General features: G+C 42.3%; 1 protein-coding gene across 1 annotated transcript in view; it reads right to left on the minus strand.

Annotated features, from left to right (window-relative positions):
• Nucleotides 1-23,227, minus strand: part of GLI3 (GLI family zinc finger 3) — a 255,390-nt gene that overhangs the window by 110,107 nt on the left and 122,056 nt on the right. The window contains exon 3 of the mRNA XM_066627311.1: nucleotides 16,008-16,113. Coding sequence (XP_066483408.1) covers nucleotides 16,008-16,113 — 106 coding nt within the window. The remainder of the gene's footprint in view (nucleotides 1-16,007; nucleotides 16,114-23,227) is intronic.

Raw genomic sequence — 23,227 nt, forward strand, 5'->3', positions numbered from 1 at the left:
CAGACTGTGGCTGCAATCCTAACCTCACTTTCCTGGGAGTAAGTCCCATTGAACACAATGGGACTTACTTCTGAGTAGACCTGGTTAGGCTTGTGCCCTGTGTCTCTTTCCTGTCCATCCCAGAAAATTCAAGTCCAGGGAAATTCATACTTAAAGAAAAGAATGCACTGTGCTAGACTATGCTACTTCCCAGGTTTTCACAGTACCCTAATTACGAGTTATGAGCACAAATTTAAGGTTTAACCTATTTTGCAGATGTATTTCTAAATGAGAAATTTATGAACTCCAACTGTAAGGATCCACACACACTGCTGAAAGGTTACTAAAGCTATACAAAACTCCCATTGAGTTTTCTAAATGATGCAATACTCCATACCTGAGCAAAAGACCACAGCTCCAGTCTAGACTTAAGGCTTCCTCTTTCCTGCTTCATTCAGACCAGTTACTGAGAAAACTATTTGCAACGGACTTCCCAGTCCCAGGGTAAAGTGAAAGCCGCAACACTCTACTCAACTGACTTACATACTGAGTGTTAATTGGCTCTTCTCCCAGCCAGCACAATGATGTCCATCAAATTCAGCAACAGTATCTTTCAAGCTGCACTTAATGTCGAACATTTCTATTTTGTCCCCAAAGCCTCTTTGTTTCCTTTCTCAAGGTTGCCATTATACCATTTTCTGTGTTCACTTTTGTTCTAAAACCTTTTCATGGAGGCACCCATATCAGTAACAGACACTAAGAGTTATTCCAATTCCCTTCATAACTACAAGTGCATTTTGCCAGAGAGAACTGTCTTCCATATAATGCAAGAATGCTCTTTGCTTTCACATGAAGACATTCTCATGTAGCCCACAAGTACCTAAAGCAGCAATTTTCAACCCTTTTCATCTCATAGCACACTGACAAGGCGCTAAAATTGTCAAGGTACACCATCAGTTTTTAAAGCATATATCCAGGCTACCTCATCCTCCTGTGCTGTCACAGGAGGCCCAAAGAAGTCAATTCTGGCCCCTGCACAAGGCTTGCGACTGTCTCCTCTGGCCCCCTCATTGGCCACACCACCAACAGGGGACTCAAATTCCCCAATGACGTTACTAAAAGTGACCTTCCCCCATACTTCCATGGCATATCTGTAAACCATTTGCAGCACACCAATATGCTGCAGCACAGGGGTTGAAAATTGCTGGTCTAAGGGCTTCTTCTCATTCAAGTCACTCATTCATTTATAATTGATAAATTAAAGAACAATAAGTCACCGGGCCGTGATGGCATCCACCCAAGAGTTATTAAGGAATTAAAGAATGAAGTTGCTGATCTCTTGACTAAAATATGCAACTTGTCCCTCAAAACGGCCATGGTGCCAGAGGATTGGAGGATAGCAAATGTCATACCAATCTTTAAAAAGGGAAAGAGGGGGGGGGGGCCCAGGAAACTATAGGCCAGTCAGCCTAACATCTATACCGGGTAAGATGGTGGAATGCCTCATCAAAGATAGAATCTCAAAACACATAGATGAACAGGACTTGCTGAGGGAGAATCTGCATGGTTTCTGTAAGGGTAAGTCTTGCCTTACAAACCTTTTAGAATTCTTTGAAAAGGTCAACAGGCATGCGGATGCAGGAGAACCCGTGGACATATATCTGGACTTTCAGAAGGCGTTTGACACGGTCCCTCACCAAAGGCTACTGAAAAAACTCCACAGTCAGGGAATTAGAGGACAGGTCCTCTCCTGGACTGAGACCTGGTTGAAGACCAGGAAACAGAGAGTGGGTGTCAATGGGCAATTTTCACAGTGGAGAGAGGTGAAAAGCGGTGTGTCCCAAGGATCTGTCCTGGGACCGGTGCTTTTCAACCTCTTCATAAATGACCTGGAGACAGGGGTGAGCAGTGAGGTGGCTAAGTTTGCAGACGACACCAAACTTTTCCAAGTGGTGAAGACCAGAGGTGATTGTGAGGAGCTCCAGAAGAATCTCTCTAAACTGGCAGAATGGGCAGCAAAATGGCAGATGCTTTTCAATGTAAGTAAGTGCAAAGTCATGCACATTGGGGCAAAAAATCAAAACTTCACATATAGGCTAATGGGTTCTGAGCTGTCTGTGAAAGAACAGGAGAGAGATCTTGGGGTGGTGGTGGAAAGGTGGAAAGTGTTGACCCAATGTGCGGCGGCAGTGAATTCTATGCTTGGGATCATTAGAAAAGGTATTGAGAACAAAACAGCTAATATTATAATGCCGTTGTACAAATCGATGGTAAGGCCATACATGGAGTACTGTGTCTAGTTCTGGTTGCCACTTCTCAAAAAGGACATAGTGGAAACTGAAAAGTTGCAAAAAAGAGCGACTAAGCTGATTACTGGGCTGGGGCACCTACTTTATGAGGAAAGGCTACGGCGTTTGGGCCTCTTCAGCCTAGAAAAGAGAAGCCTGAGGGGGGACATGACTGAGACATACAAAATTATGCATGGGAAGAATAAGTTGACAGAGAGATGCTCTTTACACTCTCACATAACACCAGAACCAGGGGACATCCACTAAAATTGAGTGTTGGGAGGATTAGGACAGACAAAAGAAGATATTTCTTTACTCAGCGTGTGGTCAGTCTGTGGAACGCCTTGCCGCAGGATGTGGGGATGGTATCTAGCCTGGATGCCTTTAAAAGGGGATTGGACAAGTTTCTAGAGGAAAAATCCATTATGGGTTACAAGCCATGATGTGTATGTGCAACCTCCTGATTTTAGAAATGGGCTATGTCAGAATGCCAATGCAAGGGAGGGCACCAGGATGCAGGTCTCTTGTTATCTGGTGTGCTCCCTGGGGCATTTGGTGGGCCGCTATGTGATACAGGAAGCTGGACTAGATGGGCCTATGGCCTGATCCAATGGGGCTGTTCTTATGTTCTTAAGTCTCATTACTCTTGTTTGCCTTTATTCTTTTATACACTGGATACAAATTCTGCAATCCAGGTTCTGGTATATCCAGTTAGAACAGGGGTGCCCACACCCCGGCCCCGGGGCTACTGGCAGCCCTCGAGAACTCTCAATGCGGCCCTCAGGGAACCTCCAGTCTCCAATGAGCCTCTGGCCCTCCAGAGATTTGTTGGAGCCCACACTGGCCCGATGCAACTGCTCTCAGTGTGAGGGTGACTGTTTGACCTCTCATGTGAGCTGTGGGATGAGGGCTCCCTCCACTGCTTGTTGTTTCACGTCTGTGATGCAGTAGCGGCAGTAAAGGAAAGGCTAGCCTTGCTTTGTGCAAGGCCTTTTATAGGCCTTGAGCTACTGCAAGACCTTCATTCATTTATATAAGTTCATCCTTAATATATTCATTTACGTAAACTTACGTAAATTTATTCAAATTTTAAATGTAAATTAATTCTTTTTTTTTCCATGGCCCCCAACACAGTGTCAGAGAGACGATATGGCCCTCCTGCCAAAAACTCTGGACACCCCTGAGTTAGAACATCAACTGTACTAGTAGAACAAACTATGTTGTTACCCCAGAGCCGAATTCTTCCATCCTATAACCTAGAGTTAGGAAGATTTCTGCACTGTTGACAGTTACCAAGGAAAAACAGTCCAACTGCTTTGAAGGCTACGTGAACTAACTGTGAAGTAAAATGACTGCACTTCTTATTTTATTGTTACACAGGTGGTCATATACTCTACTATATGTATCTAAAAAACATTAATCTTTAAAGGAAAGAAAACTAGGGTGCTGCACCAAATGAAGTACAATAGTTGAAAGACAATGGTTTCTAGAGTTCTGGAATTTATCCAGAGAAGAATATTTCTGTATTATGGGTTAAAAAACAATACAGCAGAACTTCATATAAAGTGGAATTTTAAATATTTAATGCTAACAGTTTTCAATCCACTCATTATAAAGCTGGTTTAGGCTATTACAGAAATGTAATATTAGTTCCAATCCACCAATCCAGTTAGAAACATTGTACTCAAGAAAGTGCCAACTTCCAAATAAGATATTTTGACAGTCTGTTAAGGGAGATTATTCAGATATCCACAGCTAACAATGTTACTGTTAGAAACCAATTCAAAAACTGAGTGACCATTCAATTAAAATAAAAGAAAAAAAACCCAGATATCTCATGCTATTTATTGTCTGAACTCCCTCTGCTGCAGCTATCCGTATTTAATCATGATTAAATCTGATTATTTCAACATAAAGGAGCAGGGCCTTTATAGATGCTGCCTCCGTTTTGTTTTGGAATTACCTCTCAGAGGACACTTTTGGGGGTGGGGGGAGAAAGGGAAATCCATTTCCAGCATAGACCAGTGTTTGTGTACTGGGGGGCCCATGAGCACTAGCAACTCCACAGCCCAGGTCAACCAGGCAGGTAGACATGGGTTCCTGATTTAACATGACTTCTGTGGTCGAGGTTTGCGGGGTGGGTAGACCTGGGCTCCCGATTTAACTTGTGGCCTCTGTGGCCAAGGTTTGTTGGGTGGGTAGACCTGGGCTCCCACCTGGACTTGGAATCCAGGTCTATGAGATGAGTAGACCTGGGCTCCTATTCTAACCAATTTCACCAGTGCCAGCCCAGTGGGCATTGCCCTGGTGCCCAGTTTTGCACCAGGAGGAGTTAAGTCAGATAGAGGTTAAAAGAGAAGATGTTTCAGACCTCATTGATAAATTAAAGATCAATAAGTCACCGGGCCCTGATGGCATACACCCAAGGGTTATTAAGGAATTGAAGAATGAAGTTGCAGATCTCTTGACTAAGGTATGCAACTTGTCCCTCAAAACGGCCAAGGTACCAGAAGATTGGAGGATAGCAAATGTCACGCCTATTTTTAAAAAGGGAAAGAGGGGGGACCCGGGAAACTATAGGCCGGTCAGCCTAACATCCATACCGGGTAAGATGGTGGAATGCCTCATCAAAGATAGGATCTCAAAACACATAGACGAACAGGCCTTGCTGAGGGAGAGTCAGCATGGCTTCTGTAAGCGTAAGTCTTGCCTCACAAACCTTTTAGAATTCTTTGAAAAGGTCAACAGGCATGTGGATGCGGGAGAACCCGTGGACATTATATATCTGGACTTTCAGAAGGCGTTTGACACGGTCCCTCACCAAAGGCTACTGAAAAAACTCCACAGTCAGGGAATTAGAGGACAGGTCCTCTCGTGGATTGAGAACTGGTTGGAGGCCAGGAAGCAGAGAGTGGGTGTCAATGGGCAATTTTCACAATGGAGAGAGGTGAAAAGCGGTGTGCCCCAAGGATCTGTCCTGGGACCGGTGCTTTTCAACCTCTTCATAAATGACCTGGAGACAGGGTTGAGCAGTGAAGTGGCTAAGTTTGCAGACGACACCAAACTTTTCCGAGTGGTAAAGACCAGAAGTGATTGTGAGGAGCTCCAGAAGGATCTCTCCAGACTGGCAGAATGGGCAGCAAAATGGCAGATGCGCTTCAATGTCAGTAAGTGTAAAGTCATGCACATTGGGGCAAAAAATCAAAACTTTAGATATAGGCTGATGGGTTCTGAGCTGTCTGTGACAGATCAGAAGAGAGATCTTGGGGTGGTGGTGGACAGGTCGATGAAAGTGTCGACCCAATGTGCGGCAGCAGTGAAGAAGGCCAATTCTATGCTTGGGATCATTAGGAAGGGTATTGAGAACAAAACGGCTAGTATTATAATGCCGTTGTACAAATCGATGGTAAGGCCACACCTGGAGTATTGTGTCCAGTTCTGGTCGCCGCATCTCAAAAAAGACATAGTGGAAATGGAAAAGGTGCAAAAGAGAGCGACTAAGCTGATTACGGGGCTGGGGCACCTTCCTTATGAGGAAAGGCTACGGCGTTTGGGCCTCTTCAGCCTAGAAAAGAGACGCTTGAGGGGGGACATGATTGAGACATACAAAATTATGCAGGGGATGGACAGAGTGGATAGGGAGATGCTCTTTACACTCTCACATAATACCAGAACCAGGGGACATCCACTAAAATTGAGTGTTGGGCGGGTTAGGACAGACAAAAGAAAATATTTCTTTACTCAGCGCGTGGTCAGTCTGTGGAACTCCTTGCCACAGGATGTGGTGCTGGCGTCTAGCCTAGACGCCTTTAAAAGGGGATTGGACGAGTTTCTGGAGGAAAAATCCATTATGGGGTACAAGCCATGATGTGTATGCGCAACCTCCTGATTTTAGGAATGGGTTAAGTCAGAATGCCAGATGTAGGGGAGAGCACCAGGACGAGGTCTCTTGTTATCTGGTGTGCTCCCTGGGGCATTTGGTGGGCCGCTGTGAGATACAGGAAGCTGGACTAGATGGGCCTATGGCCTGATCCAGTGGGGCAGTTCTTATGTTCTTATGTTCTTATGCTCCCCAGGGGCGGGCACCCTTCCCTGATGGCAGATAGTTGGGGGTGGGGCATGCACCCATGGCCCCCCCCTTGGATCTGCCCCCAGCATAGGCACAGTACCCACCCATCAAGGTTTCACATACAGCTCAACAGAAGCCTTTTTCATAGGTCATTCCACGGTAGGCAGACAGGTATTAAATATGTAGAGAATTGCTCTGCATGACAGGAAGAGGAAAATCACTGATGTTGAATTACTGCTATTTTACTGATGAGGAATAACAGATTTGCATATTTATGCTGCTACTTTTACTGAATTTTATGCCATTTTGGTTCTACAGTCATTTTTAAAACTGTTAAATATTTTTGCAATTTAATTACAAATATAATAATTTATTATAATTATTAATTTTTGTGAGCTGCCTTGAGCACACAGAAAGGCAGGATATAATAAAAAAAGCTATTTAATACCATTCTAAAAACAAAAATGCGTCTTGCATTTAGAAAGCAAGACAAGTGCAAATACTCTTTTAAATGCTACTATGAAAAACAGTTTAAGTTTTATGCTCCTCCATGAAAAGCTGTAAATTGAAGAGGTACAATAGGAATACTAAAATATCTAAACAAGTCCTAACAAACAGGTTTCATTAACTCAAAGTGACACATTTCAGTACATATTCATAAGGTGGGGGGGGGGTTATTATCTGGCTGTAATTGCAGTTGTTCTAACACCTAATAAGCTATGGTTGAAAAAACAAAGGCAGGTTAATTTGTGATTTCCTCTATTCATTTGGAGGCAAATTAAGTGTCAAACAGCTAATGCAGAACATATTTCATTTTATGAGATTCTAATTTAATTCTGTGCCATATCGTTGATGCCTTAATATGAGGTGGTTTATCTAAGAAGAAGAGTAATTTATAAACCTTTTTTTTTCAATAGAATCTTTAATGATAGGATATGATAGCATAATTATAGCAGTGGCTGCTTGTCCTGGTGTATACTACAATATCTGACAGCAATTCCATCATTAAGCTAAACCCTCATTTTGAAGGGTTTCTGACTCGTATTTATATAATTTCGATCCAGAGTAAAACAGCTAAAGAATTTTTGTCCTCAAGTAATTAAAATAACTTGCTATCATTTATCTCTCTCAATGAGATCTATTAAGACAATCCCTTGCTGTGTTTAGCTTTTGTTTTGATCATGTTTACAGTAGAATTCCTAAACATAATCATGCAGTTAAGAAACTTTAAAAGCATTCTTTAGTTTTCTACTCAGTTTTCACTACTAGTAATGCTTATCTTTCCACTAAAATCAGTGAGGTAAACTTGCTATTTTAAGTCTTGCTGAAAGTCTAAAGACAAATAAATGAAAGTTGGTTAAGTAAAACTGTAGGCAGAACAGGTTTGTGGGTTACATTAAGAACTTAGTAATGAACAGCCCAAATCTATCCCCCTGCCAATGGAGCTGCACTAAGGCTTGCACTGCATTTTGTGGGTGGGGGGGAGATAGAGAACCTCAGGCGAGGTAAGGGAAAATGCTTACTCCCTGTAAGCCTCTTACTCGTCAGTGGGTTTCCTTGGATTTGCACCAGCATTTTAGCTGGCACAAGTCCAAGGAAACAAAGGAGTTGTGCCAAGTTTTCTCAGAGTGGATAGTATCTTGCACAAGTCGTCAATGCCAGGTGCCACCCCTCTTACCTCCATCATAACCCCCCCATTTTGCCTTTCTTCTTGACCTATCTTCATCAGTGGATACTTGGTTGCTGCTGCCACTCATTGGACCACTCCAGCCACTCCAGCAATGGGTTGGTAGTACACAGCTCTGAATGCTACCAGAGGCTGTTTACAATGGCTGGAAAGTGCACCCCAATGATTTTCAACCTTTTTTGTCTCACGGTAGACTGACAAGGCACTAAAATTGTCAAGGCACACCATCAGGTTTTGGAAAATTGACAAAGCACACCATGCTGTTGGTGGGGAGCTCATATCCCCCAATGGTCCTATTAAAAAGTGACCTTCCACCAAACACCCATAGCACACCTGGTTAGCATTTAACTATAGTTAAACTATCGCAACCTTCAATTCTTTCTTCTCAACACTTATGCTACTCTTACAGATATTACTTGGAAGAATTGGAGCATTATTATTCACTAGGCTCTGTCCCAGGCTCAGTTCACACACATACATATGAATTTGTGTGTGCATGTAAAATCACATTTCTCATCACTTGGTTACTCAGCACTTGGTGATGTGCAATTGAAATATGAGGATTGCTTCCATGGCAAATGGTCACAAGACAATAGTCATCTGATTGTCCAGAGAAATAGGAGGGGAGAGCATATGCACCTCTCCCCTTCACCTGGTAAATCATCCATGTAATGTCATGTGATCCATGTAATGTCATGTGAAAATGGAATGTCCAAAATATACCTAATCACTCTGTTTCAACCATGCAATCACATATAGTTCGGCATTCCGTCTCCCCATATCATTATGTGAGAGGACCATGTAACAGATGGAGGGAAACACACTCACTCTTCATCCCATATTGGGGATTGGTTCAGTAACTACTAGGGATGTGCTCCAGTCACTGAGCCCAAGTCGCGAGTCAGCAACCCTGCAACTCAACTAGCAAGTCATAGCATGCCAACTGTTGAGACTTCACTCAAGAAAAATTTTGATCCTTTCAAGTTCTGAGTCAGGTCATTTCGAGCAATTTTGAGTCACGAGTCAAGGACTTCCTTGAGCAAAACTTCACAGGAAAAAAGCACCATAAGCCTTTTCAAGTCCCCGAGCCTCTGCCTCCTGGAACCAATCCAGCCTCCCACCAGATCAGCTGCTGCTGTCCTTCTGAAGTCTGGCTTCCAGGTTGCCCTCAAGGTTTTTCAGAGCAACACGGAAGCAGTGAAAAAAGTAAGCATGCACACACACACTCATTTTGTGTTCCAACTCTTTTTTTCAAGTCACTGGCCCCTGAGTCACAAGTCACAGTGGTGTCCATGACTCCAGTTGACTTGAGTTGTGAAAAACTGTTTTAGTGCAACTTAAAGTGAGTCAACATGAGTCAAGTGCCCATTCCTGATAACTACTGTCCAACCAATTCTAAAGCATTGTAAATGAGTGCTCTGTCTTTATGATATGATATGCACAAGCAAGGCAGCACTTGATGCTAAAAATATCAAGTTATGAACATTCACATCACACAGTTTGCAAACACTACAGAATGCAGGCACACCTGAAAAGTATATGACAAGGTAACAGCTCTAAGAAGATTGGTTTCATTCAGATAACCTGAAAGCCTAAAAGCTTTACAGGTCTCTAACACTTACAGTGAGAACAGGCTCCTTTCCCCAACCCACCCTGCACTGTAAATTGCCTGATTATTTTTTGTTGGCAACCTTCAGTCTCGAAAGTCTATGGTATCGCGCTCTGAAAGATGGTTCTGGAACAGCGTCTAGTGTGGCTGAAAAGGCCAATTCGGGAGTGACAATCCCTTCCACACTGGGAGCAAGTGCAGTCTGTCTCACATTTGATTACATAGCTCCCATCAGCTCTTGAGTTGCTAGTATAGTGTATGCTTTCAACAAGAGCAAGAACTAAATAAAAGACAGAGTTTTCCTAAATAACACATGAATGTAAACCAATACCAGCAAAGACATTCTTAATTAGAAAATGAGAGTTGAGGTTACATTCTGAGCCCCTGGGGTTCATTTCTTCTTACAACCCTTTATTTTAAATTAAGCTTTCCTATGAGTCTGAGAATTGGTTAAATAGAAACTTGCATTAAGAGCACACCTATGCATGCAAGTTGGATGAACATTCAGTACATATCTTACCCCTCATTCACAAAGTCTGAACTCCAGTTCAAACTGATCTAAATTACAGAAGCTGTTTAATACAGAGTTTGACCATCTAGCCCAAGTGGGAGAAGCTCTCTAGGATCTCATGGGAAGGTCTTTCCCAGAGCTTCATCCTGAAATCTTTCAGTGGAAATGCCAGAGATTGACCTGAAATGCTATGAAATCATACAATGTTAAGAGTTGGAAGGGATCTTGGAAGTCATCTATCCCAACAACCTGCTCAGCACAGGGGACCACAGCAGCCTTGACAGATGCCCACCTAACTTGAAAACATCTAGTGAAGGAGTGCCCACAACTGTATGAAGCAGACTGTGCTAGCATGTTATACTAAACAATGTGCTCTACCACTGAGCTATGTTGGTCTAGATTCAAATACTACCATCTACAATACTGGTGACTGCGAGGTCAGTACAGGATATGCTAACTGCATTACCCAGTGACAACGTCCACATAAGATTCTTCCACACCACTTCTTACCTGTACTTCCTAAGAATGCTTTAATGCTATGACATTGAACTGGGAACAAGAGAAGCTCTCATAGAGATATAACACTAGAAGCATGATAATGCTAGTCTAATGCTGTCCTGGGACCAGTGCTTTTCAACCTCTTCATAAATGACCTGGAGACAGGGTTGAGCAGTGAAGTGGCTAAGTTTGCAGACGACACCAAACTTTTCCGAGTGGTGAAGACCAGAAGTGATTGTGAGGAGCTCCAGAAGGATCTCTCCAGACTGGCAGAATGGGCAGCAAAATGGCAGATACGCTTCAATGTCAGTAAGTGTAAAGTCATGCATATTGGGGCAAAAAAAATCAAAACTTTAGATATAGGCTGATGGGTTCTGAGCTGTCTGTGACAGATCAGGAGAGAGATCTTGGGGTGGTGGTGGACAGGTCGATGAAAGTGTCGACCCAATGTGCGGCAGCAGTGAAGAAGGCCAATTCTATGCTTGGGATCATTAGGAAGGGTATTGAGAACAAAACGGCTAGTATTATAATGCCGTTGTACAAATCTATGGTAAGGCCACACCTGGAGTATTGTGTCCAGTTCTGGTCGCCGCATCTCAAAAAGGACATAGTGGAAATGGAAAAGGTGCAAAAGAGAGCGACTAAGCTGATTACGGGGCTGGGGCACCTTCCTTATGAGGAAAGGCTACGGCGTTTGGGCCTCTTCAGCCTAGAAAAGAGACGCTTGAGGGGGGACATGATTGAGACATACAAAATTATGCAGGGAATGGACAGAGTGGATAGGGAGATGCTCTTTACACTCTCACATAATACCAGAACCAGGGGACATCCACTAAAATTGAGTGTTGGGCGGGTTAGGACAGACAAAAGAAAATATTTCTTTACTCAGCGTGTGGTTGGTCTGTGGAACTCCTTGCCACAGGATGTGGTGCTGGTGTCTACCCTAGACGCCTTTAAAAGGGAATTGGACAAGTTTCTGGAGGAAAAATCCATTATGGGGTACAAGCCATGGGGTATGCCATGGGGTTTGGGGTATGCGCAACCTCCTGATTTTAGAAATGGGTTATGTCAGAATGCCAGATGCAAGGGAGGGCACCAGGATGAGGTCTCTTGTTATCTGGTGTGCTCCCTGGGGCATTTGGTGGGCCGCCGTGAGATATAGGAAGCTGGACTAGATGGGCCTATGGCCTGATCCAGTGGGGCTGTTATGTTCTTATGTAAAGACCGACTAAAAAAGATCCAAAGAGCAACTAAACTAGATAGCTTCCCTCTGCCAAAAGACTTCCTAGGTGTCACTATAATCTTCAAATTCAACAGTGGACTGAAATATTACAGCAGGCATTTATGTTTGAAACCTTTTTTTTAGACCCAGATGGGCAGTAAAAACAGGACACCTTCTGAGCTTCTGGTACGTCACCATGAGTTTCTGGTGTGTTACGTATTAGGTTGCAAGTTATGCAGGCCTACCATAGGTAAAGTCTGCAGGATTGTGATCTTGACACAGGATGCTAAGTGGTTTCCCAAACCCCTAGTCTGATCTTCCTAAATCCATTGACATAGTTCTCTTCTTTGACAAAAGAGTTGAGTTCTCTTTCTCATCTAAGACAAAACCCTGGGAACACTGTTATTACACCAGAGAGCCGGTGTAACTTAGTAGCTAAGGGGCTGGGAGCTGTGAATTAAGACTTCCTTGGTTTGAATCTCACCTTTGCCATGAACTCACAATGTGGCTTTAGGTAAGTCACTTCCCCCATGTCCATTATCTTCGTTTTCCATTAGAAGTGATTGAAGCATGGGTGTTTCTTGCTTAACCAGGGAACATTCTTGGTTAACTGAAGAATGCAACGTGCAGGCTACCAGCCTGCACACTACAAGGAGGAAACTAACCAAAGTTTAACAGGAAGAGGGACTTCCATTAACAGGAAGTAGGGGTCAGATTTGCAGATAGGTGAAACCACAGATAAGGTGGGAAAGCATGTACTTAGGAACAAGCTATATAAAGGTATGGCAGTTCACAATTAGTTTTTTCAAGTTAGCTGTGAATCCCTTCAATTATTCCTATGATTGTTTTACAGATAATCTTCAGCAATGAGTGCACTGGGTGTCTTTAAAACAACAAGCAACCCTTGGAGCCAATTTAATTCAGACCATTCAAATGCATTTTATTGCACAATTGAGTACAATCCAAATAATAACAAATGCAAATAAACTTCAATGGAAAAATAAATCACAAGTTCCTGGAAGCCTCCTCCCCATCCATCTGTTCCCCCACCTATAAATACTCAGTTTTTCTTGAATGCTCAGAGAAGACTGCAACACAGATTTATTGCAAACCTTCAGGCAAATTTCTTCTGAAATTACAATTTGGCTAATAAAAGACTGATCCAAAATAATTGCTGGTAAAATATTGTGTGTGTACTTGGGCATGTAGTTAAGATTGTTAATATCAATTAATTCTGCTCACAGAGGAGGACTTGTTTTAAAACAACTCCATTTTTTTCTCCAGCATATATGTAATTACACAGCTGTAACTAATAGCCGTGGAGAAGCAATCTGCCATCTAAACAACTCGCATTATTCTTCAAAGTATTACTTGTTCTTTCCTTCTTTTATTTCCACACTGTGAATGGGGATTATTAGAGATGATTAAATATATATATCAAACCTTTTAGAAAGGACTGAACTGGCTTTGTGGCTTTAGGTTTTCATGGATTACACAAGTTCTTCTGGGTTGTGCAGTCTGAGACACTGGATATTTTTTGATTTCTGATATTCCTCTCTCTAGTTACAATAAGGTAATGTTTAATTCTGTATAAAGCATTTTTCCCCTTTTCTAATACATGCTATATCACTAGTATGTTTCTTTATCTTAGTGTAAACTATGTGCTGCATCACATTTGCCATTTTGTTTGTGTGACAATCCCATCAATCAACTGATTGGGCGTGCGTGCATGCAACAGTGGGGCCTATGAAAATCTACCAAAAATTTCATTACCTTCCATAGCAGTCGCTAGGGAAAAGCTTTTGACATTATGGGATATTTTTAACAACGAAGAATTCTAAAACTAATCCAAGAAATGAAAAATAAAAGAAGGAAGGGGAAAGGAACAATCCAGTCCCGGTTGATCTAGTGGTTTTTCACAGGGATGCATAGTTTTTAATTTAGTGCTTATAGAATGACAACACACAGAACAAATGTCAACAAAATATATAGGTAACAGTTGCCAGTGGCCTACTATAAGGCACACTGCTAAGGTACTAGCACTGTTTTGCTTCAGTGAACCCAGGGACAGATAAACTCCAAGCATCTCGAGAGTAAATCTTGCCCTTTGGATGTACCACAAAATCTTTTCAAAAGGTATTATAAATCTTATAACCACAGCCATTCGAAAATCAGTGGGCAGTTTTGGGAAGGATAACTTCCTCACTATCCCTTTCCCACTCTCTGGGGCAAATATTCCCCACGTTTCCTCACTTGCCTTAGCCATTTTTTTAGTGTTACTTCTGCACCGATACTAACTATGGTTAAATGCTAACCAGTCTTCCCTCTTTTACAGAGGATTTAAAATCAGGGTATGAAGAAGACTTGCAAATTCTGGTTCAAAAGGAATCTGGTGAGCATTAGCCCATGTTTATTAGTGAGCATTAGCCCATTACCTGCCAGAGGTAATGTCAAGCCACAGTTAAGGCAGCTAAGAGAAGGGAAAGGAGAATTCAGAAAGGGGGGGAAAACCAAAGAATATTGCCAAGGTTGGATCCAGTATATTACATCAAGTAATAATTCAAATACACCAGAGGGCCATTTCACATGATGCAAGCATGTGCATACAAGTATGAGATCTCCTACATGTTGTTTTCTATATCCTTAAAGCTGCCCGTTTCATCTCTTCTCTTTGTTCTCCTTGTCCTCTCATGGCCTTTTCTTGAGCCTGTATTTCCCTGAATACTGTACAGTTCTGACCACATGCCTGTTCTCTGGCTATTTGCCCAGTTTTTTTTTATCCTATTCAACCTTATATTCCAGGACTCTGCTCTAGCTACAGTGCAATGACTCCTGACAATGTGCATACATAGGGAAGAGTGGACTTATCACAAATACAAAAGGATGTTGTGCATGCACCAGTGCATGTGCAGGCAAATGAATATGTTTAATGACCAAACTATGTGTTTTTATTACATTCATATTATGATTATTATTATGAAGACTATTTATACACCACTTTTTAACAAAGACGTTCACAAAGCAGTTTACAGAGAAAACCAAATAACCACACCTCTCTGGTAAACGTGGAGATGAGGTCAGTCATGCAGGCACTGACCAGAACTAGACCTGCTTAACTTCAGCAACGTGACTACATCATGTGCTCTCAAATCATGTCTTGGATCCAACACATGACAGAGATGTGCAACTGCATCTCCACCTACTTTTATTTTGAAATAGCACTTGCAGAGCACCCAATCCAGACTGCAACACAGGAGGAGGGGAGTTGACCCCTTCCTGATGTCATTTTTATGAAATGCTGAAAATGATTCCCCTTGAAGCTGTAATTTTCCTCCAGCACATATGTTTTTCCTACGATTTTTGGTAAATGCTGTGAGGGGATATCAGCCACTCCCTATCGCAGCTGCTATTTGAACAAAATTTAAAGATACAGCTATATTCATGAATATTTGTTTTTTCCCCATATGGAGAGGTTGAGTGATTACAGTTGTCACCTTTTCTTCTGGCAAGGCTTCTATGATAGCTGCATAGGAAGCAGAAATTCAGCAGGTGGAACTTTCATGATACCGTACCTCTTCATGACACCCTACCACACCCAAGATAGAGGTACAAACCATCATAAAGTGAAATTTCCTCAAATTAAAAAAAGACTCTCCTAGAGAAGAGAAAGCTCTTTCCCCATCCCTTACCTGCAGGGATGTACCTTCCCTCATTCTACAATGTTTCAGATTCATCATTCTACTCTTCCATGATAGCACAGAGAGCCATAACATTTGGGAGTGCAAGAGAAGGCTTGGCCATTGCAACTACTTATGTCATTACTATCTAATAAGTCCGAGTTGCCTCAAATTGTATGCAGTGCAAGGTCCTAGAACAGGGGAAATGGGATAGGAATGAATTAACATATAAAAGGTCTCTACTACAGACAACTATGAGTAAGACATTAGATAAACTTTTAGACAGCTTGAGCTCCAACAGCTTCAGGAAAATTCCTTTGATAAGACTGTGGGCAAACCAAAGTACTATGTTGCCACAGGGTGCAATAAGCTGTACACAAGATGTACAATGGCCATCACTCTTCTTCATCATCTAACATTTGTTAACATGCCAAGCTGCTGTTGAGTGTTGCAATGATAGTACTTACACATGTAGCGGAGGAATGGGAGATGGTTCATAATGATAACGCCCCTCATGATGTCTTGCATCTATTGGAACAGGAGGGTGGAATGCTGGAAAAAGGTGAGGCGGATCTGGAAAAAAAAATGGTTCCAAATGTCATCGTTATCCTAATTCTTAGCAGTATGATAAAAGAAGATCCAATCACAGCAAGGTTGTGCGTGAATGCTATGCTTAAAAAAAAATTACAGTTCTGCACCCAGGTAGTCTAAATGCTATGTCAAAAAAATCTAAATTCTGCAGGCTCTATGAATAATTCAGACTGAGCAAATGTGCAGGATTTCTCTTATTTTTACATAATACATTCTGCATTTTAAATCTCATTTTGCATAACACTGGTATTGTTGGTCATAGGGAGGAGCAATGCAGGCCAATGAAGCTATCCCCTCCCCCATCACTATAAATCTCCAGTCACCCCTCCGGGATTCTCAGGTTTCAGCAGACACTGCACATGTTACCTTCCTACATGTCTTTACAGCTGTTGGTTTTTTTTTTATTGGGGGGGGGGGTTAATAAATGCTGAGATCCTCAAAAAATTGATTTCTGCTTCCATACCACATCTTGAACCATATGCCCCTTTCAGAATTGCAGGCGACACACAGCCCTACCAATAAACACAGAGAGGCACATGACAAAGATAGGACTCCACTGAGTCCAATAGACTTTTTACTGACACAAGTACAAGCCAAGTGTATAAAAGATAGAGCTTGGTTCATCCAATTTGCCTTGGCAAGCATGAATATTCATGCCTTAATTTTAATATTCTCTTTTCATTGCTTTAATGGAAAATTACATAAAGAAGTCTTTAATAAATAATTACAGTGCGCATATGTGAAGTGTCAGATCAAAGGGAGCAGCTAGCCTTTCATAAGCACACCCCGATATTTATTTTTATTATAACATTTTTAAAGGTTAAGAAAGAAAGAAATATTAATAAAACAAGTAAACATAGTGAAATATCATAAAGGTGACTATTCATTAACTTCAAAAATACAGAGAAATACTTGAACTGCTTACAATGATATGAACAAGAAAATCCTGGAGGAACAAAATCTATTCAATTACTAAAGAGGTATATACATAGATATTCTGTGCTTTTAAAAAATCGGAATTGTGTCCCATAAAACTAAATTATGTAACCAAATATATTATGCAAGTTAGGCAAATATAGGGAGGGACAAGGAATACTAGGCTATTTCCCAAGTTTTAATAACTGGAAGTCCAGCTCAGCTTCTCTGCCTTCTTGGATTCCAACAACTATACACATATTGATCTTGTATCTACAGATAGAAAGGCAGACAAAGTTAGGTTGGGTTTTTTAAATCAAAGTTGTGATTCACAGGATGTTGAGTCCTTCACAGAATACACACTGCACTGGGTATATACTTCAGGAAGGTGCAGCACCTCCTGGAACTCCCTAGCCATACTATGCTTGCCAAGAATGGTAAAATCATAAAGGAGGAAATAACCTTCAGATAACATCCACACCACCCTAATCTTGGAAAAGTCCAGAATGAGTTGTGATCAAATTATTGTCAAAGCTTTAAGCAGCAGGTAGAGAGGAAACCACCACAAGAAAAGTTCTTCTGGATCAGACCAAAGGTCCATGTAATCCAATCATGTTTCCCAGAGTGGTCCAACAGCTGTCTCTGGAACACCCACAAGCAGGTGAGAAAGACAATACTTCTCCTCCACCATTGCATACAAAGGCATACTGCTGCTGAACCTAGGAGGTAGGGCATAATCATAAGGATATGATGGGATAGACCAAGGACAGATCATGAATTTGTCCCATCCTCTTTTAAAACTATACAAGCTAGGGCAGTGGTTCCCAAACTGGTGGGTAGCGACCCACTATGTGAACTGGAAACAAGGCATTCCCTCTTGTGGTCCTGCTCTGATGGCAGCGACAATGCTACAGGGATTGCAATGTTGCCACTGCCAAGAGGCTTTTTTACTCATCTGGGATGTAGCACTGGCCTCCTGCAAGGTCCAGGAGGCTCACAGCCCCCACTGATCTCCTCTGTGGCTGCTGTAAACAGCCCTTATATCCAATCTAAAGCCACTTCCTGTTTTCATAGCAGTTAGTTTTAGATCAGGGGTCTCCAAACTTTTTGGCCAGAGGGTCGCATCATATATCTGGCATGGTGTTGAATAAAAATTCAGAAAATTTTTATTCAACACTATGGCCAGAAAAAAAATTTAAATATAAAATTTATATAAATAAATTAGAGATGGAACTTAGATGAGTGAATAAATGAATGAATGGACTCATTCATTCAACCTCTCTGGCCCTTAGAACACCCTCCAGACGCCACCAGAACACAGCTCCAATCACGTACAGCCAAGTGGGCCAGAAGCTTTCAGGAGACAAGAGGCTGGTCGCGGGCCAGATAGAGGCTGGCCGTGGGCTACATCTGGCCCCCGAGCTGGGGTTTGGAGACCCCTGTTTTAGATCAGCAATAAGGGCTTTGTAAACAAGCTGCAGAGGAGATCAGAGGGGACTGCGAACCTCCAGGACCCTGCAGAAAGCCAGCGCTGCCCCCCAGGTATGTAAAAAAGCTCCTTGGAAGTGGCAGCACTGCAATCTCTACAGCACTGTCACTGTCCCCCTTCCTGCCCATGCAAACACCTGGTTCCCAATTCCCCTGTAGCAGTTTGGGAACCACTGAGCTTGGGGCCACCATCACATCTTCTGGCAATAAAATCCAATACCAATTAAAGTGCCACCAATTATGCACTGTGTGAAAAGTACCTCCTTTTGTTTGTCCTAATATGCCACCAGTCAGTTTCATTGGGATGACTCCACTTTCTAGTATTAAGACAGGAAGAAAAACTCTCTATTCACTTTCTGGATAAAGTGCTTATTTATTCCCGCTCTCTGTTTCCTGTTCTTTAGCCAGTTACCAATTCATAAAATGAACCTTTGGTGAGGGTCTCTGTCAAAAGTTTTTTGAAAGTCCAAGTATACAAAGTCAACTGGATCGCCTAGATAACCACTGACCTGTTGTCACTGCCATGTAATTCTAGAAGGTTATGGGGGCAAGGCTTACATTTCCAGAAACCACGCTGATTCTACTACTACAAATCTTGTTCTTCTATATGCTTAATAATTTTATCTTTTTTATGTTTCCCACCCATTCTCTTGGAACAGATGGGCAAACCAGCCTGTAATTTCCCAGCTCCCCCCATCCCTTGTTACATATTGGTGCTGCACTGACTACCTTCTAGATCTCTGGAACAGAGAATTTTAAAGGTCAAGTTACATATTTTTGTGAGAAAATCAGAAATTTCATGTTTGAATTTCTTCATGACATCTCGACCCCATGATTTGATAATGTTCAATTTGTCAATACACTTTAGAATGCCATCCCTTCTGTTTGCCTGAGTCCTTCAGTCTGCCTCATTGAGAAAGTCAGTGGAGGCAGGCATACCTGCCTCACATCTTCTGTAGTGGAGAGACACTGAAAGAATTCATCTCTGCAATCTCCATATCCTTTTTAAACTTCCCTTGTATTCCCTCATTATCTAATGGTCCAACCACATCCTTGGCAAATTTCTTGCTTTTGATGTACTCAATTTTTATGGTTTGCTGAGATATTTTAGCCATGCTCTCTTTTCTCCCCCGTTCTTTACTGTCAGCTTTCTTTTGCCAAAGAAAGTATGAGATAGATAATGGTAACACAGGCAACCACATGAATGGGGAGAAGGAAGGAAGGAAGGAAGGAAGGAAGGAAGGAAGGAAGGAAGGAAGGAAGGAAGGAAGGAAAACAAAATCCTAAGGCTATCTCCTATCCCACAGGCTTGCAAACGCACACATATTCAATTCAGTACTACCATTTTATGATCATATTACAACTATAATGGCTTAAAAAGTTGCACAGTTATCGTTACTGTAGAAAGATGCATAACTCACTTGTTTCCTCTACATAAGTCATGGAGAAACTATTAGCTTCTTGTAAGCTATGTAATGGGTTGCAAGAACTGGAATAGTTTTTATTGTAGCTAAAATCTCCAGCTGTAGAAGATAAAAAGTCTTGCATTGAAAGAACTGTCTATTCTGTGGAAAGGCTTCTCTGTGAAGATTTGAAGAATTTGAAATCATCTCTCAAGTCACATAGCCAGGTATGTCACAATTATATAATGAGAACAGGGTTTCCTACACTGGTGGGATACAGTGTGTTTTTAGGTGGCCCCAAGACCATGACAAAAATTTTGCCAGAACAGGCAATGATGGCTGCTTGGTTAAGATTAAGGACATAACTATACACCAGTGGTTCTCAAACTCTCTGGGAGAGTTTGAGAGCCACTAAGTTCTTGCATGGGTGGAAGGGGGGAGGCAGCAGGGGCAGGGGAAGGCAGCGGCGCGATCCCAAGGATTGCGCCGCTCAGGAGGGCTGCAGGGGCTTGGGTGCAAGTACCCAAGCCCCTGCAGCCTCACAGGGGTGTGGGGAGCCAGGCGCAACCTGCAGCAGAGCTCCCCACAGCAGTGAAAGTAGATGTGGAGCGATCGTGCCTCGCCTCCGCTAAAGCGGAAGTGGAGCAGGATCACTCCGCATCTACTTTCACTGCTGCGGGGAGCCCTGCTGCAGGTTGCGCCAGGTGCGGTGAGCGGTGCAAACCTGGGGATCGCGCCGCTGCCTCCTCCCTGCCTCTAGGCTGCCCCCGCCCCCTAAGGGGGCAGGGGCCAGGGCCCGCAGGCTGGGGTGTCACAACAGCCCAGTTTGAAAAGCCCTGCTATACACTATGGGGGACAGACTGCTGCTGCAACCCCCATGTATCTTCCTGGTACCATTTTGTAAAAGAAGCAGTGTATAACATGACATTTAGCACCTCCCTAATCCTGACTCTTTCAAGCATCAGCCAATTCACTGAAGCAGGAGTGAGCAAACACTGAATTTGATAATGCCACATCAGGTGTGTGTGCAAGTGCCTCCTGGGACTAAGTGCCTCATTGGGCCAAAGTGCCAAGGAAAGCTAAGTGTCCTCTTTCATTTGTCTAATCTTAAATCTATTCAAACTTACGTTTTACCTCAAAGTTAGAATACAACCTAACCCCAGGAGGGGACTGTGTAACTAGGACACAGGAGTTATGTGGGGTAATAGATATAACTAAACAGGTACAAACAAAATTAAAACGTAGCAAGGCAGAAATTGAATAAGGAGCCGATTCTGAAGAGAATTATAGTTCAAGTCTAAAACAGGCCTATTCTAACAGGTCTACAGGCCAGCCCTTTTCAATTAACCAGAAAAGGGGGGGGGGAGCTAAGTAAGAGTATATGATCAGGCCTGCCTTGCAAGTGGACGTTTCACAAGCTATGACTGACTCCCGGGATTAAGTGACTCATAGGGACAAAGTGCCAAGGCAAATAGTTAAGCATCTGTGCGAATTCAACACTAAGGCAAGGAAGGCAGGGCCCCAGACACTGCTTTTCACTTTCCTTGAGGAGAGGGGGCAGCAAATACCAAAATAAACATAGCTATGCAGTTAGACAACCAGCAGCAGGGTGGGGGCTAACCAGTGTTTTGCACATGTATGATTATATGTTTCTGGAGCATAAGTCACAGATGTGCCCTCGGTGCAGGGAGTTTCAGAGCCTCAGAGAATGAGCTTGCTCCCTTGAAGCCTTGGTTGCAGATCTGGAGAAGCATTTCCCTTTTTTCTTGCCCCAAGTTATGGATAACTTTATCAGAGAGAAAAAGGAACTGAGTTTTCATTCAAAAGCCTTTCAAGTAACCATACTCTGGGCAAAAAAGCAATGATGGGCTCCCACATATATGCAGACCAGTATGCAAGTCCATAATAAACGTCCTAAATGTCATTCACGCAGGGTAATTACATCAACCTGCACTTAAAACTGAGCAGACTTGAAAAAGACAGCTTTTTATATTAAAGTGAAACATAGGAGCTATTCATACATTAGGAATTAGACCCAATATGTGCAACTATAATGAATAAGCTTCACAGGCAGTACACTAATAAGTACAGCACTCACATAAGGAAATATTCACACATATCATCAGAGCAGATTCATAACATACAAAGTAGCTCAGAGTTGCCATAGAAAGGCATTTTCAAAAGGCTACTTCTTTATATTCTGTCTCTTATATCACTGCCCTGCCAACAAATCCGAACTGAAACTACTTCCTGAAGAGCCACAGTAGACTGGTAATGTGAACAACGAAGTACCACTTGCAAAAATAATTCCTAGCACCTCTTCACTAGACTCCAAACATAAACATTTAGGTCTTGATTCCCCAATGAGATCCATGTGGGAAAACTCTCCGCACCAGTGCCAAACCCCACCAACTACCACAAGGCTTAGCTTGAATCATAGTGACTCGCAGGAGCATATAACTGATAAACATTTCAGTACATATGGTGCATTTTACATCAGTCACTAGCTCCAGAGGTCACAGGGCCGCCTGAAATCCAGAAGGGATTTCTGAAATGTATAGAAGGGGGTGTTTAAAAATAGAAAAAAGTGCATCAGAATTTTAGCCTATGAACCATTTCATTTGAAAGTGTTTCAATAATGTGTCAACGTCCTGCATCACGGTACTTCAGAATTACTCCAGAGTAGAAGGGCTATCTAATTCAGTCAGTAAGTGGACTGAATTTCTCCTTTTATTAAGGTCTCCTTTTATTTCTCTGACAAGAAATGGTTTTAGTCTCACTTAAGAACTTGCCTTTGAATTCTCTAGTTGAAAGCATCAACCATAAATGCTGGGATACCTCATAAAGATTGTTTGTATTCATCTTCTCCAAGACAAACATCCCTACACATCACCTGAGACCCAGACTGCCAAGATCATGTTGCTAAAACAGGCAGAGTAAGGTTCAGTACTGATTTCTATGGAGTAAGGATATCAGAAGAGGACAATACATCCTTACCCATTTCTCCTAAAATAATGTTGCCAACCCTCCCTCCGGATTTATTTTTTTTAAGAGTGAACATGTTGCTAAATCAGGCAGAGTAAGGTTCAGTACTGATTTCTATGGAGCAAGGATATCAGAAGAGGACAATACATCCTTACCCATCTCTCCTAAAATAATGTTGCCAACCCTCCCTCTGGATTTATTTTTTTAAGAGTGAACATTTTGAAAGACAAAGAGCGCAATCCTAACCCCTTATGTCAGTGCTTTCCAGCAATGGCACAGTGGTGCCAATGGGACATGTGCTACAT

This window comes from Tiliqua scincoides, chromosome 5 (assembly GCF_035046505.1).
Source record: "Tiliqua scincoides isolate rTilSci1 chromosome 5, rTilSci1.hap2, whole genome shotgun sequence".
Classification (NCBI taxonomy): domain Eukaryota; kingdom Metazoa; phylum Chordata; class Lepidosauria; order Squamata; family Scincidae; genus Tiliqua; species Tiliqua scincoides.